This window comes from Aplidium turbinatum, chromosome 11 (genome assembly GCF_918807975.1).
Source record: "Aplidium turbinatum chromosome 11, kaAplTurb1.1, whole genome shotgun sequence".
In the NCBI taxonomy this organism is placed as follows: Eukaryota; Metazoa; Chordata; class Ascidiacea; order Aplousobranchia; family Polyclinidae; genus Aplidium; species Aplidium turbinatum.
Window position 1 is genome coordinate 15560470 of NC_137482.1, and position 15619 is coordinate 15576088.

At 37.0% G+C, this 15619-nt stretch overlaps 1 protein-coding gene across 4 annotated transcripts in view; it reads left to right on the forward strand.

The window, feature by feature from the left end:
• Positions 1-15619, forward strand: part of LOC145780080 (uncharacterized) — a 36824-nt gene that overhangs the window by 1151 nt on the left and 20054 nt on the right. For all 4 annotated transcript variants that reach the window (XM_082591790.1, XM_082591793.1, XM_082591792.1 and 1 more), the window contains exons 2-18: positions 575-748; positions 1119-1309; positions 5016-5157; positions 5765-5854; positions 6225-6349; positions 6672-6855; positions 7511-7685; positions 8068-8199; positions 8287-8482; positions 8754-8907; positions 9379-9710; positions 9975-10266; positions 10636-10923; positions 11648-11767; positions 12197-12321; positions 12912-13056; positions 15376-15520. In XM_082591790.1, the coding sequence (XP_082447916.1) occupies positions 575-748; positions 1119-1309; positions 5016-5157; positions 5765-5854; positions 6225-6349; positions 6672-6855; positions 7511-7685; positions 8068-8199; positions 8287-8482; positions 8754-8907; positions 9379-9710; positions 9975-10266; positions 10636-10923; positions 11648-11767; positions 12197-12321; positions 12912-13056; positions 15376-15520 (3010 nt within the window). The remainder of the gene's footprint in view (positions 1-574; positions 749-1118; positions 1310-5015; positions 5158-5764; positions 5855-6224; positions 6350-6671; positions 6856-7510; positions 7686-8067; positions 8200-8286; positions 8483-8753; positions 8908-9378; positions 9711-9974; positions 10267-10635; positions 10924-11647; positions 11768-12196; positions 12322-12911; positions 13057-15375; positions 15521-15619) is intronic.

The following is a 15619-nucleotide window of genomic DNA, read 5'->3' on the forward strand; positions in this document are numbered from 1 at the left end:
GCAACGCATTTCAGGACTGCTCTCCATTCAGCGGCACCTAGTGAATGGAATAATTTCTCGGCAACAAGACTTCAACAATCGGAAACTTCACTCTGCCAATCTCGGTAACCGGCCCTGCGTCAAGTGCCTCTACAAGTATGCGAACAAGTACCAGGAATAACCTATCAAGGCTTTGTCAGTCCGAGGATAAAGATTCAAAACCAAACCAAAACCAAACCAACCAAGTCGAAATAGATAGTTTCTTTTGTGCTGCTCTTGATTACGAATCAGTGAATAATATGTTTTAAAAGCAATCAGTGAATAATTGACCAACATTGCATGCTCTAATTAAGTTTCAATTTACGTGTTTGTAAAGTTTGCTTTGAGTGAACAAATTAAATCAGTTAACACGTTTTGCGAAGATGTCTGTATGTCTCAAACTGATTTCAAGTCCTAATTTGCTCTCGCCAGTTTTGTTAACATTTAAAAGTATCACTTCCTTCCTTTTTTCTGATATATTGCTTGAGTACGATTTTCAATTGCATTTATGCATATAATACTAAGTTGATTGATACTGATTTTTTTTACAACAAAGGCGGAGAAAGAAAAACTGCAAGAAGTCATTGCGCGTCTTCAAGCTACCGGTACTCTAAGTGACGCTGAAGGAAATAATCAACAGAGCGGAACCGAGTCGGAACCGGAAGCGGTGTATCAGGAGAGAAAGAGAAGAAGAGAAAATGAGTATCAAAAAGAGATAGACAATTTAAAGGTTAGATTTTTTGATGAATCTTCTGGTGAAATCTTGTCCGAATCGGAATGGTATATGGGCTATGTATTTCAGACCAAAACTCAAATATGCAAGCTTGAATTCTGCTTGAACCACACAATTTATTAGAAGGCTAAAATAGGGCGGTTGCCAAATATTTTGAAGGAATCGATTTGAAAAAAACGCTGGTTTAAAAATGTAAGACTGTATTCAATAAACTCATCTTTTCAAAATAAAATTCGAAATTTGATTTTATCGTTGTTTCATTTGTTGTCAGTGCAAGGTGTGACGTAAAATTGTCTTCAATGTCGCAATTTGGAACAAACCTACAAGAAAACGAGATTTATCAACTTTTTTAAATATTTTTTTAAAGTTGCATCTACAAGAGACGGAATGTCTCGTTGTGGCCCACAAAAACAACTTACACCATGTGGAAAGTTTGAATGAAGATTTGCGTTTATCAAATGCCAAGTTGCATGACCAAATCGAGCAGTTGGAGAAAGACGCTCGCCTTCCTAACCATCCAGTGATCCAAAGTGTTTGCGCTGAAATGCGTGAATCCGCGTGAGTTACTTTTGGGTTTAATTTTTATATTCCACGTCCAAAACTGAAAGTATGTTCAAGCCGCATTAAGCCAAACAAACAAGATGATAAGCAGAAAAATAAATCCAAATCTTTGCTACAGTGGAGCCGGTAGAGGGGGGCAGGCGGGCAGCTGCCCCCCAATGTTTTGGGCATCATCTTTTTTTCTTTTTTTTTATTATTACCAACTGAAGTTGCAAGGAGGGGGGGGGGAGGGGGTTAAAGGTTCTCTTTTATTTTAAACCTGCTCTTCTTGCTGCTGTTATTATTACGATTTTGTGATTCTATTCACGTACTTCGCCTGCTGCCTGTCACGTAACAGTTGTTACCGGCTGTTTAGCAGATTGGATTTTGCCTGGTTCTTGAGTGGTGGCAGTGCATACAGCAGTAGGTTCATTCATGGACTTCTAAATAGTAGCATCTGGACTGGAAACTCAGTGGGCAACATGAGGCCAAACAGTTGGTACTTCAGTTGGCCCACAGTGGGCCAACAGGGTTAGTTACTTGGCTGTTGGCCCACTGTTGGCCAACTGTTGTACCAACTGTTTGGCCTCATGTTGCCCACTGAGTTTCCAGTCCAGATGCTACTATTTAGAAGTCCATGGTTCATTGTTTCAAGGATATAATGTAGATTTAACTCAACGAAGTTTACTAAAGTAATACAGTAAGTAACCAGTGGTTTGATGACTATCTCTGGCTGGAGTATTCAGAAGCTAAGGATGCCACATTTTGCTTTCCCTGTCGAGTTTTCAACAGCTTGGTATGTTATAGTCCTGTTAATATTAGTTAAAGTTTATTCTATTAAACTACAATTATGCTCCATCGGTGTTAAATGATTTTTTATTCTTAATGTTTCTTTATCCTATCCACGAAGATTTTATGCGCAATATAATGACGATAAAGTTTAAAACACAAAATGAGCGAACAATTATATTATATATATACGTATTAAGATGCAAAAAATGCGGTATGACGAAATAATGCAACTAATGTCAACATGTTCCTACGTTTTTTCGACGTTAAAATACATTTCACTTGTAGTTAAATTCTTTTCTCATTCTTTTATTTCTGAGGATATTGCGTTGCTTATTGCCTTTAAATTGGAACACTTGCGTCCCTGCGAGCAAGATTGTGCATTTTTTACATCGATTCAACGCCCTACAACGTTGAATCGATGTAAAATCAGCAGATTTAGCTGGCTGAGGCTGACGTTATAATTGATTATTTTTACTTTCAGTGAAGCTTGTTTTTACGTCTAATAAACGTAGAAACATGTTGACTTTAACTGTATTGTTCCGTCATACTGCATTTTTGGCATCTTAATAAGAAATATAAAAATTGTTCTCTAATGTTGTGTTTTAAACTTATCATTTGATATTGTGCATTTTCCTGATAAAATCTTCGTGGATAGGAAGAAGAAATATTAACAATAAAAAACCATTTAACACCGGCTGAGTATTTATTGCAGTTGAACTACGCCCGGTGGCCGTCACAGTATATTTATTCCATTAACTTTTATTAACCTCAATTCTCACAATGTCATAGGCTACGCAATACGCATGTGACCGCCTCTGCGTTTGATATATCTACTATGTCAGGGCTACTCAACTGGCGGACCGCGGTCCGAATCCGGACCTTCTGGGTGTTGAAGGTGCCAAGGTGGACCTCGGGCTTCTGGAAGAATAACCTCATTGCCACATTTTAGGGCCTCTTTAAACAGATTTTCATTAGGGAATAGCAATTTTTTGTGATTATCGAAGGAGCTGGGGGCTTGGCCCCCAGACCCCCCAACGCTTTGCCGTCTTTTCTGATGTGCGATCCACACAGCTACACTACAAAGAAGCACAATTCATTTTTTCATTTTTTATTTCTTTGTTTGTGTCAGACAAAAATCCAATCGTGTTACATACTACCTGAAAAGTGTTTCGGTGCTCGTAGGCTACTGGTTGTTTAATTTTCGTGGTTGCATATGAAATATTCACCGGACCGCAAAAATATTCAACTTGTCAAAATGGACCTTTGCTAACATTAGTTGAGTAGCCCTGTACTATGTTTTGACATCTGTATTTTCCAAGTATGGAAAAACGTTTTCACAGCGTTTCAGTACAGTATTTGATAATTTCTCTGTCAACTAACAGACTACTCAAAATCATGAGGCATATTTAACTAACAGACTGTTGGATAATCAGAAAGTGCATTTGCACAGTAAAAAATGGTTTTTCAATCTGGAAAAAAGCTACGCAGAATTTCGCTAGCCACGGCAGTTGCAAGTCCCATACGGAATCAAACTGTAATTTAGTTTGAATTTTATTTTTTTCAACAAATCAGACATGTCAAAAATGTGGGACTTTTGGTAGGCTATGTTGCAGTAGACACTAGACAATAGCAGTAGAAAATAAGAGAAATTAAATAGTATATCACTGTCTTGCATGTCTTGCACCAGTGGCGTAGCCAAGAGAGGGGGGTTTGGGGGTTTCAATCTTTCAAATTGAATTTACGGATGTTAATACATTGTTTACAAGAAAAGCTTTAGCCCATGATGTAATTTCACGTCAAACTGTGCAAGGATGCAAGCCATCTATAACTGCTGACATCGCTTGTTCGATCTAGATTAACGTCTTTAAACAGCTATTCGTTATACAAAACTTGAATATATCAGAAATAAAGTAACTTCATTGTCTCAAAGCTTTTTGTTTGACACGAGTTTTCATCAAGATGTATGACGTTACATTTTCTAAACTTTGGGTTGACTAAGCATAAAAGTTAGTGACTTACCGGAATAAGATCCATTTTTGCATCAACCAAGGAGAAAATTGATAAATAATAAAACTGTAATATTCTCGCAAAAAAAAGCAATCAACCTATGTCTCTAAAACAAAGTTTGCCTAATTTTAAACGAAACTGCATTAAAAGAGCGAGTTTTGCCAATACTAAACATTTAAATATCTCAGCCTGGAATTAGCAACAAGAAAACATAGAGACTTAGCTTTATTTCCGAAAAATGCTGAAGAAAACATGATCTTATCCTTTTGCTATGCCACCGGACAACTCCATTTTACAGGAATATTCATACTCACAATTTTGTTCAAAATGCTCTCAGAATACACTAAACTGAAAGTAATTTTTCAAAATTTTCTGGGGGAGGCCTCCCAGACCCCCACCGCTAAATGTCGCCTTCGGCGAACACGCCATCAGGCTTCGCCCACCGGCCGTCAACACTCCCTCCCCCCTTTCAAAATTTCTGACTACGTTACTGTCTTGCACTGTCAATATTTTGCCCCCCCCCCATTGCTGAAGGTGTGGCGGCGCCACTGCTTTGCTACAATGTGCATAAGCAGGTGTTTGAGCCGTTATTTACATGTCTAGCACGGCCTAATCCTCCATATTGATTGTTGTAACAAAGAAACCGTTAGCAAAATTTTCTTACATAGATGAGGGGTAGTTTGTCAGGTAGGTCTAAGCATAATTATTGTGTTTGAGGGTTTTGTTTACAATTTGTTATGACGGTAATGAAACCTTTGTTTAACAAACAGTCGATACAACTTTACTTATTTCATGCGTGTCACTTTGCCTTTCTAAAACTGTTTATCTTGCACCAATATAAATGGCATAAATAGCTCTTGCCCCCCCCGCTGTAAGCAGCTTATGATACTTCCTTCTGTCATTTGTTGTTAAATTTGTTTGTTAGTTTGTATCAAGCTGCTGCAACCGAAGAATACAAGACTCCAGCAGGGACGTGGACTGAGAGAGAAACTTTTCCGCTCGACCGAGTGGTTGAGGTTTTGTGCGAGAAAGTGTTGGAAACCGAACAAGCGATCGCAAACAAAAAAGTAAATGTTTTATTTTCATTTGTCGGAAGACGCAAAGATACCCACTCTACGTTCTATGAGCTAGATCTAGACTGGTTCTAGGTTGTTGTATTTGTATGTCTGGTAGGCAGATGATGAACGTGATACTGCTAGGAAAATATTATTTTATCTGCAAGCGTTTTTCATCCAAAGCCAAGGGAGGAGAACCTGGCCAATCAGCTACCATCATGAAATAGTGGTGACCAAGAACGTACTTGTCGAGTGTTCCATTGGCGTCTACTGTATAGTATATAGATTACAAAGATTGTCTCTCAAAACTAGGAAGGACAAAATTATTGACAACTAACCGATGGCATTGGCATAAGCTTACTTTGCTGTTTCTAAGTAGATAGTGTCAAATTGGCAAGCCTACTCAAAGCGTTGTTCATTTTCAGCAATACACTGTCATTTGCGATGCAAGTTACTGCATACATGCAAACATTCATTACTGTGTATTTGGTAGAATGTTTTTTTTTTTTTTTGTTAAATGAAAATGTGTGATTTTATTGCTTCTTTATCTTTATGCTTTGTAAACGACGGTTCCTTATGTAGCCTAATCTTTTTGTTTACATGGTTTGTTCTTTATTAGCTCCAAAGCGAAGAACTGTCAAGCACACTTGATGAATTGCGTGAGCAGTTATGGTCATTGCAGCAAAAAAATACATGCCTAGAACAAGAGGTATGGCTTTGTTAATTCCTTTATTTGTCACTTTATGTACATGAACCTACTGTCACGAGTTTAATGTAGCCCATGACTATTTGAGGCATTGCCACTATGTGTAGTTTTACGTAATTATTTTGTAAGAAAATTTCTCCAGCCTTTTATATTTTTCAAATCTGAGGTATCTTTTTAAATGATCGTCACTCGTTCCTGCATATTTTTATTTGCGTTTGTTTTAAATGCCCCTGTATTTGAGATAAATAAAACCGAAATACTACTCATCAGATGCCAAGTCGTTTTCACAATTCTTCAACATTTATTGGTACACCAATTCTGAATTTGGATATTTTCTCATGTAATGTATCCTTCACATTTATGTTTTTGTAAGGCATTGGGTGCTTCAAAGCGTGTGGAAAAATCCGAAAAGGAATTAGATGATTCTAGCAACAAAGTTAAGGCATTGGAGAGTCTTCTATCTATGAATGAAGCTAATTCTAAAGAAAGCTTGAGGAGGTAACTAATAAACCAAAGGTGTATATGTATTTTCTATTTTGATGAAGCATTCAGGTTTGACATGTATGTCATGAGCAGTGGGTCCAAGGGGGGGAGGGGGATTGAGGCGATCACCCCCTACTAAAACACAGTAAAATAACTGTTTACGGTGTTTTTGCATAGTTGGATTAATGTAGACTAGTAAACTTACACATCATTGTGTATTGTTAAAATCCCCCCTCCCCCTTAAAACTACTTCCTGGATCCACCCCTGGTTTGAGTTGATAAAGCAGTGTTGATCTTGTAGTACAGAGATATAAAATGTTTTAAAACAATTATGCAGCAAAGAGGAAGACGCAGAAAAACTCCAGGCGCAACTTCTATCTCTGTCATTGGATTTGGAAGCAAGGAGAGAAGAGATCGCAAATGTCGAAAGAGCTCGAATGTTGGAAACAGATCAATATGAAAAGCAACTCGGAGACATGCAGAGACATTTTTCAGATATTTCCAAGAAGCTGGATGATAAGGTATACTTTTGTTTTGATTGTATTGCTGTCACTCGACAAAACAGATGTTGTACCAATGTGATCGTTATTCTTTGACAGCTTATCAATTATATTTTTAAGAATAGAAAGACAGATCGTTTTCTCTAAAAACGCAAAAGTATATTTTCTGCATTTGTAATAGATGTAAATATATGTTACAAATGTCATTTTGTCAAATATCATCAAAACTACAGTATTTACATTTTGATGATCCCATCGTTATCTCCAAATTAATTTTCAAGACAATTTACAGAAGATGACCATTTTAAACTGGTTTATGTCAGTTGCATTCCTATTTAGCTGAGTGACAGTAAATGCGTTAAACTAGGTTTATTCCTTCAACGCAGTACTACAAGTTGTAATTTACAACCACAACTATTGAGTATATACTTTACAATGAAAAGAAGGCTAACTGGTTCTGCATTTCTGAATGTCTCTTTTGCGTTGCTTTAAAAATCTCTAGTTATTTTAAAAAAGAGCAGATTTTACAACAAGCTGTCTTTTAATGGTCTTGTTAAGCAACTTATAATAAAATCTACTGAAATAAAGCGTCAGAAATCTTCTTGCCACCCTGCATTTCAAGCAGGCAATCAAATTTCATTTTTGGTAAATAACTTGTTCATTCGTCTTGTTGCAGTTGCATGAGTCTGAAGACTTATTGAACAAAACTCAACTTTTCGAGAGTCGATGTAACGAAACAGCAGAAGAGTTGAATAAGAAAAGTGAGGAAGTTACAGATTTACAATTAAAAGTGGACGACTTGCGACGGGAAAACAAAGAAAAAGCGAAATTAGCTGAGCAATCTATGATTGGTTAGTAAATGGTTCAAAATATGGAACTTTCATTATTTTTACGCGTTATGATGTTGTGTGAACGTTGGATCATAGCAAGCGCTTTGTTTGATGGAACGAAGTAAAGATAGGTATCCCCTTAGTGGAATTATTGTAAAAAACACCATTTTCAAGTAGCCTATAGCGGTTTTCCTTTTCATGATATTGTGCCTGGTTTCTAATGATGGCGCGCTTTCAAAGTGATTTTTGGAAAGCCTTGCTGTGATAATTTTTCTTTACACACTACAAGATATAGCCTAACCATCAAATTGCCGAGGCGCTATTTGGTGATGCACCCGTATTCCGTAATTTGCATTTAACCATATCTTGGTTTTAGACTTTGAATCAGTATTGCAATTTTCAGAAAATCAAAAGTTATCCAAAGACCTAAACTCGACTGTACAAATCCAATTTGATACAATCGATCATCTGAAAAACCAAATCAGCAGCTTGGAAGAGAACACTAACCATCTGAGAGAAACGATGGCCAGCAGAGGTAAGGAATTTTGTCATAGTCAAATCCAGTCTATGACAACAAAAGTAAAAGCGTTTTTCAACTTGTAATTTGAATCTTTTTTAACAGATCAAAACATCGTGAGCTTGAGTGGAGAGTTGAGTGAAAAAGAAGAGCAGATTGAGGTCCTGAGCGCAAGAGTAGAAGAGTTAGTTCAAACGGAAGAGGCTCTCAAGACCACAATGGACACCGCTGACGACATCATTGCCGAGAGAGAAAAACAACATATCGACGAAGTCGAAAAATTAAAAGATGGCTTAAACCAGTAAGCTGATATTCAAATCGTTATCGCTGGTGATTTAACTTACTGCCTTTTTCAGACATTGACCTACTTTGTTTATTCTTCTAAAGGTATTTAATTTTGTTGTACGTCTAGATGTAAGCCTTGGCTTCTTTTAACATGTAGTTGTAGTCTTTCAGTCTACGCTTACTATAAGCGACGTGAAAGGTAAACTATTGTCAAAACTTTTGTTACAAATATACCTATATTGTTACGGCAATGCAAACATTTTGCTGATGGTAAATCTCGACTCTAGAACTTTGTCAAAAGCTCGCTGTGCGGAAATGACGAGCGAAGAATTACACAACGAAATAGCTGATCTGGATGACGTTATCAAGACACTGAGGTCGGAGATTGAAGGGTTGAGAAAGGATGAGAACGACGTAGCGTTCCAAATCGAAAAAATGGAGGTAATCTCTTTGCATACTTGTTGGCCATGATTGAAAAGAAAGAGCAAAAAATTATAACTTATGATGTGATGTGATAAGTCGTGTAAATTTGGTGATAAGCAGATCCTTAGAAGGACCGACACTATCATAGTATAAAACATTTTGTATTTTGATCAAAAGACATACATTTTCTCCATGTGAATTGTGAAGTAGACCCTTGTGATAGATCAGTGGTGGGCAAGAACTTTCTGTAGATAAATTCCCACACACAAAACCAAACAAACAATTTTGTTCAGCATATGGCTTCACTCGGCGACAAAATATAAACAACGTGACGTCACTCTACAATACCAAAGTTCGTCTTGTTGCATGGGAAACTGCTTGCAGGGTGTAATGAAACTTTGAGTGAAATCTTTTGTTTTCGACATATTCTTCTTGATATTGTAACCGTTTAAACCAATTTCACGTTTAGAAAAAAACAATTTTGTCTAGATGGAACGGGCGCTCATGGACACAAGTCTTGACAATGCGCGCGAAGAAACTAGTGAGCTGGTTGAAACTAACCAAGCTCTGATGCAAGAGAATGCTGAGTTAAACGAGACAATAGAGGAGATGCAACTGGCAATGGCGAAGCTTAACACTCAACTTTCAAAATACCGTGAGCAGAGCGATAAATATGCTCAGGAGATAACAGAAAGAGAAACGGAAATTGAAAGCGTGAAGGATGAAAATTTGAGAATCCGCAAACAATTGGATCAACAAATGCCAACAGACCAATTTTCTCAATCACCGAAACGCTCTGGAAACACGGACGGAGCAATCGAGTAATATAAAATATAACCATAGTCTTTATGAACTTAATAAACTCATCACAATTTGTTGAATTTAAAACTAATGTTTATCCATGATATAAAGAAACAACTTTGTCTCAAAACGTTGAAGTTTAAGACGTAAAATACTAGTTTACAAAACGTGTTGTCAATAAGCCGTGTTTCCCATAATTAGCCTACCATACTATAATTTCGTAGCGAAGCTTACTTAGATGAAAAAACAATATATTTGCATTAATGCTATGATTTTGTCTTTAGTCTTGAAAGTGAATTAGAAGATGCGAAGTCCCAGCTTTCTCATGTGCATGGATTGTTGGAAAAGTTCCGAATTGACAAAATCCATCTTGAAAATGAAATTCGGAGAATGCAAGAAGATTATCATGGTCACTACCACATGGCTTTGTTCTCACCTAAAGAGCCGGCCATTCAAGAAGAAGGAGAACTGTCTTCGTCTGCTCGAGAATATGGCAGTGAATTATATTCCCAGAGAACATTGTCAGAAGGTCATTTGCCGGAGCTATCAGCTGAACAACTATCTGCTCATTTGCAAGTGGGTATTGGTTTGGCAATGTCTTTAGCTGACAAAAATTTGGATTCTTAGTCATTGCTCCAGTTGCAAATTAACCCAAAATGACTTTTTAGAATTGGAATATACCAATTGTATAATGCTTCTGTATATTTAGTTTGCATCGCTTTAATATTTACTGTAGATTAAAATTTTCACAGTTTTCTTAGAGTATTATAATGTATATCGCATATTATATATAACAACACATGATACAGGAATAAAGGTGAGATTTCTTTTGCAGCAGGTTGATCATGTTTGATTTTCTGCTTTTACCTCCCTCCATGTTGTTCTATCCTATTGTTACTTTCCTTCTTCGCAAAATACTAAGTAGTAAAAAAATTTAAATTTCAGGAAGAATCGTTATCTTTGCGATCTGAAAACGAAGTTCTACGATCAAAAATTGCATCTCTAGAAGGAAGTATCACTGAAATGACTGAACGGTTGGTACCAAAGCTAGAATTAGGAAGCATCGCTGATGAGAGTGACGCAAAGCATAAGGCCAGTCATGGTAATGATGACGACACTGGTCGTTACGTGGAAGACATCGACACCACTCGCGCTTCTGGAACGGCGACAGTTCAAAAGTTGGAGGAAAAACTTCACATGTCTGAAGAAGCTGGTGCGAAACTTTTAATGCAAGTAAGACATGTTGTATTTGTGTGCGTGAAAGAGGGATCTTATTTTAAAAGTAAGCTAATCTTTTGTTCCACCAGTACACTTGCAAAACCTCATTTTTGACAAAAATCAACGTCCAAAGTGCGTACATCCTTATTTTGCTAGTTACTACACTTCAGATGATCAGAAGTTTCGCATAATTGTCTTTCTTGCTGCAGTAAAAGCAAGTGCTACAGTAATAAAAAATTTATTAAAGATTTTCTTCATACTTCAACACAGCATGTCCATGCACGTCTTTGCTGGAGACCTTTTTTGTTTTCGAGAAGGTCACTCTCACCACAGGATATAAACTATACTGCGGCTACAGATCTATAAAAACACTGAACAAATTGCTTTTACCATGTTTTGTTTAATTGAAAATTTTGTTTTCTTCAATTGAATTTTATTGCCACAATGTTTGCGAAGACTCAATAAAACATTAATTTTTTACCAAGCCATCCCTGTATGAGGCTTACGTTGGAAGTGTCTTGCACTCAACAGTAGCGTTTGCTCCAATGGCAATATAAAGTTATCAGATTATTGAGAAATTGTAGTCTAAATTCTAAACTGTAGGATGTAGGTTCGTTCTTTAGTTTTGTGGAGTACTAAAGTGAAAACAGAATAACCACAGCCAGATTATTATGAATAGGTTTTATGAGAAAAAATCACATTAGAAATTAAGCTTTGGATTCTTTACGGCTATTGGTAGGTCCAAGAAATGGAAGAAGAAGCTAACGTGCTGAGGAGCAATCTGCAAGATCTCTCAGATCAAAACAACACTTTACAGAAGCAATTCTTTGGGACAATCAGTGAAAACTTTCAAACACAGGTTTGGTTGCTTCGTAAGCTATTTTTTTATTTATTGAAAACAAAAAAGTCTGGAAAAGATTTTAACGGTAATTGTTACTATCGTTTACTTCTTGCCGGCTGTCTGGCTGTAACCTTACTCCATTGAACGATGAAATTTTCCTCCGTTTGAGAACCTTTGAGTTAGAGAAAATCTTTGATGGTCATTGTTGAAAAAATAATCAAACTATTTTTGTTCTTATCTGGAAAGAGTTAATTAGAATAATTAGAAGAGACAGGATGCGATTGATTATGTAATAGAATATGTTAATCCACAAAGTAGCAATTGGTTGTTCATCCTAAGCATATTCGCTAGCCCAGCAAAACATTTTTTTCGCATATTTGAAATTCCACAAATATTTATTGAAATAAATTTAATTCGGTGATACAATAATGAACTGTCTTTGCAAAGGTTGACGAGCTTTCTTTGGCAAATGCGTCACTGAAAGAAGTCCTACAAAAAAAAGATGAAAATCTCGATGAAGTCAAAGAAGAACTTTCGCAAATTTCAGCCGCTGAAAGCCAATTGCGACACAGGTTTGTAAAAGCTATGTATTTTCTCCTTTTTTTTTGATGGACTTATTCATTTTCAGTAGGCTACTACAGTATATACAGACTGACCAGTCACAAAAACAATTAATTTTCAAAGTGACGTTTTGCTATGAACAACATCGAAATCTTCTGTGTTTTCTATCAACACTTGCGCCGTTTGAACACGTCATACCATCAAACAGATACACAACTTACAAGATGCCGTCCTACGTTGCGTGACAACTGACAACGCGTTATGTGCTGTGCGTCCATCGTTGTAAACTTGACGCATAAACTATCCGTAAAACTTTAACTAGTGTATGAGCAAACACGCTGCCGGAGAATATTATCTAAGAAGTTTTATTATAACTTTGCTATGGCGTGAGTAATCTCTTATACAATTTAGCGTTATCATTGCTTAAAGAATATTTTACAACAAGGCAGCGATGATACGCGTACTCAACAGTAGGCTATAGTTTTGTGTTACTGGACGGATAATGATAAGTACTATGCCAGCTTGCTTTAACTCACCATTACAAGACTATAGACGACAGATCAGCTTCAAATTAGATAACTCGGTGATTTATGTGCATCAGATACAAGGAAGTTCAAGGCGTAGCAGAGGAATTACGTCAGCAGCTTCAACAAGCTGAGACCGACAACCACGACCTCCAGCAAAGATTACTTGATCTCGATGATGAATACCGAAACATGATGCAACACGATGAAGGGCAAGAGAAGGTACAATGCTGCTTAGTGAAAATTTTCACCATAAAGTTTTTCGCAAGTTTTATTTACGGCAGTATTGAGGAATAGAATAGAGTAATGCGCAAAAGAACATGTCATCCTGTCATTTTATACTAGCGATTTATTATCCTTGGAATTTGTGGTATATCTGACCTCAAAATTAGTCGTTTTTGGTTTAAAAAATGTAATGCAGCTATAGGTCTACTTGTTCTGAGTAACAAAAATTAGCCTTGATGTAACGGATACTGGAAACTATTGGATTAAAGACAGCGTTATGAATGACCATGTTCTTGTGATGGCTGGTTAGCCGAATAGGCCAAAGATTATTGTCAGTATGCCATTGTGCTTGGTACTCATGTTTGCTTTGGGTGATCGTTTGGAAAAGTTGACGGAAAAGCGGTTTTAGTGTGTGCCATGTGAAGCCCAAGCTTGGCCAAGTCCGGGCTCGTTGCAAACGCTTTTAAATATCAGAAAAACTTGTTTGTTTTTCTGCTTGGAACCACATTTGCCAACGCGGTATTGCGATGGTCTTTCAAGCAATATCGTTGAGCTTCGTTTTTGCGCCTTCCTTGGCGTGGCCTTTTGTTGATCTGCTATGAATGATGTTGGAGGAATTAATAGCTTAACTTTGTATTTCTTTAGGTTTTCAATCGCATTGTGATTTTTCAACTATTCACTATTGAGCGTTGAGTGAAAAGCTTAATATCTCGCAGTGCTGGCTCAATTCGTCTAGATTTATAATACAGACCTTAACGTCACAGTAGCGCCAACGCGACCCTAAAGAGAGGAAACAACGTTTAGATTGAAGAGGAATGTAGAGTTTAAAGTGGATAAGCTGAAAACAGGGCAGAAAAATCAGCAACGAATGAAATGTTATGTTTGAGTGTTGTAGGCCTATGTACAACTTCATTGTTCAATGGTATTTAATAAAAATCGAAATGAATGAGAAAATACCGGAATGAAAATGTAGTTTTAGTCAATTAAGTTTAAGTCAATGGATATCTACAGAAACACCTTACAAGTTATTGTCATCACAACAGCAGCTGAGGCGCATTGCTATGGTTCTAATGTGCCAGTTGGGAATTGTTTATTTTTTAGTAATTTATTTAAAAAGTAAGCCAATCTTGTCGAAAAACCTTGTTTTATCTTCTTGGCACGCCACTCTTTGATGAACGAAAATCCAAATAAGTTGCTCTACAGAACAGAGTATTATCTTTACATAGAGCAATATGATACGGTACGTGAGGTGTTTGAATAAAGTAACCGAAAGCTACTTTCTATTTTGAAATCGATCCTAATATTTTATTGTGAAGCTAGCTTTGTAGTAAGAACACAATACGAATGTTGTATGTTTGACTTTGCTGGGATTTCGCTAAGTATATGCGTAGTAATTGTGCAGGTGTTTAAAAAATATTATTGTAAAGGTAAGTGCAAAGGTAAAAAGCTTTCGCCCAGTGTTGATTCAGTTGCTCTCAGGCGCTTCTCAATCATTCACAATCTCGAAACGTGACAAATGAAAAGTTGAGATTCGTTCTGAGTTTACTTTATCTTATAGACCACTACCCCTCCTAAAAGTGAGTCCCATACTTGAACCCAAGCATCGGGTGATGAGAATGTAAGGTTGTCATCATGCTAAGTTTTCGGCACTAACGAGAGTAGGGTGGCCAGCTTCTCTCACTCTCTCTCTCTCTCTCTCACTCTCTCTCTCGGCGGCCTCCTTTCCTTCAGCATCTGCGTTCACCCAATTTATTACTCCCTGGGTAGACGCCCCCTACTAGATGACAAGAAAATACGGCTGGCAAGAATATTTGAATACTAACTTTTGGGTTGATCTAAACGTTTGGTGAATGTAATAAGAAGCTAAGAGTAAATATCCAATTTCGATTTATATTTGCACTCCGCTTTTACACAGTATTGAGAGGCTGTAGTTTGCTTATTTTGTCTTGACATTATGAGTTTGTGTGTTTGTGAAAGAAGGGCGGAGTTTATTAAAACTGAGAAAAATAGTCTCACAGCTTTTAAATTACTATTTAACTTCAATGAGAAAAGGTTAAAAGTTATGTCTTATCTAAAAAGAAGTTACTGAGACATTTTTTTCACACTGTTAGTTTGATTTAAGTGCAATGTTTAACGACGTTGAAGTAGTGTATGTTGATGTATTGTCAACTCTGTTACTACAACTGCGACTACGCCCATTCAAAACTTAGCGTACGGCAGAACAATTGCTTTATCAGCTGTTTTTACATAGAAAGGCCTTTTCTTTTGTTGTTTTTGCTCTATTATCCGGATTTGTTTAAAAAACGTATTGTACAGAACCCTGGATATGACGACATGAAACAGATGACCTCAGACGTCTCTGCGCAGACTTTGTCTATTGGAGAACTTTTGCAGGAGATAAGGGAAGGCAGACAGGGCAAGAAGATTGGAAATGTTGTAGAGAACGGAAACGCAGACACTGGTAAATTCTACTTGTTACGATTACGTTGTTGCGTCAAAATTTGTTTGGTCATTCACGTCTGTACACTGGAGTGGCGTCAGATAAGTTTTACAAATTAAC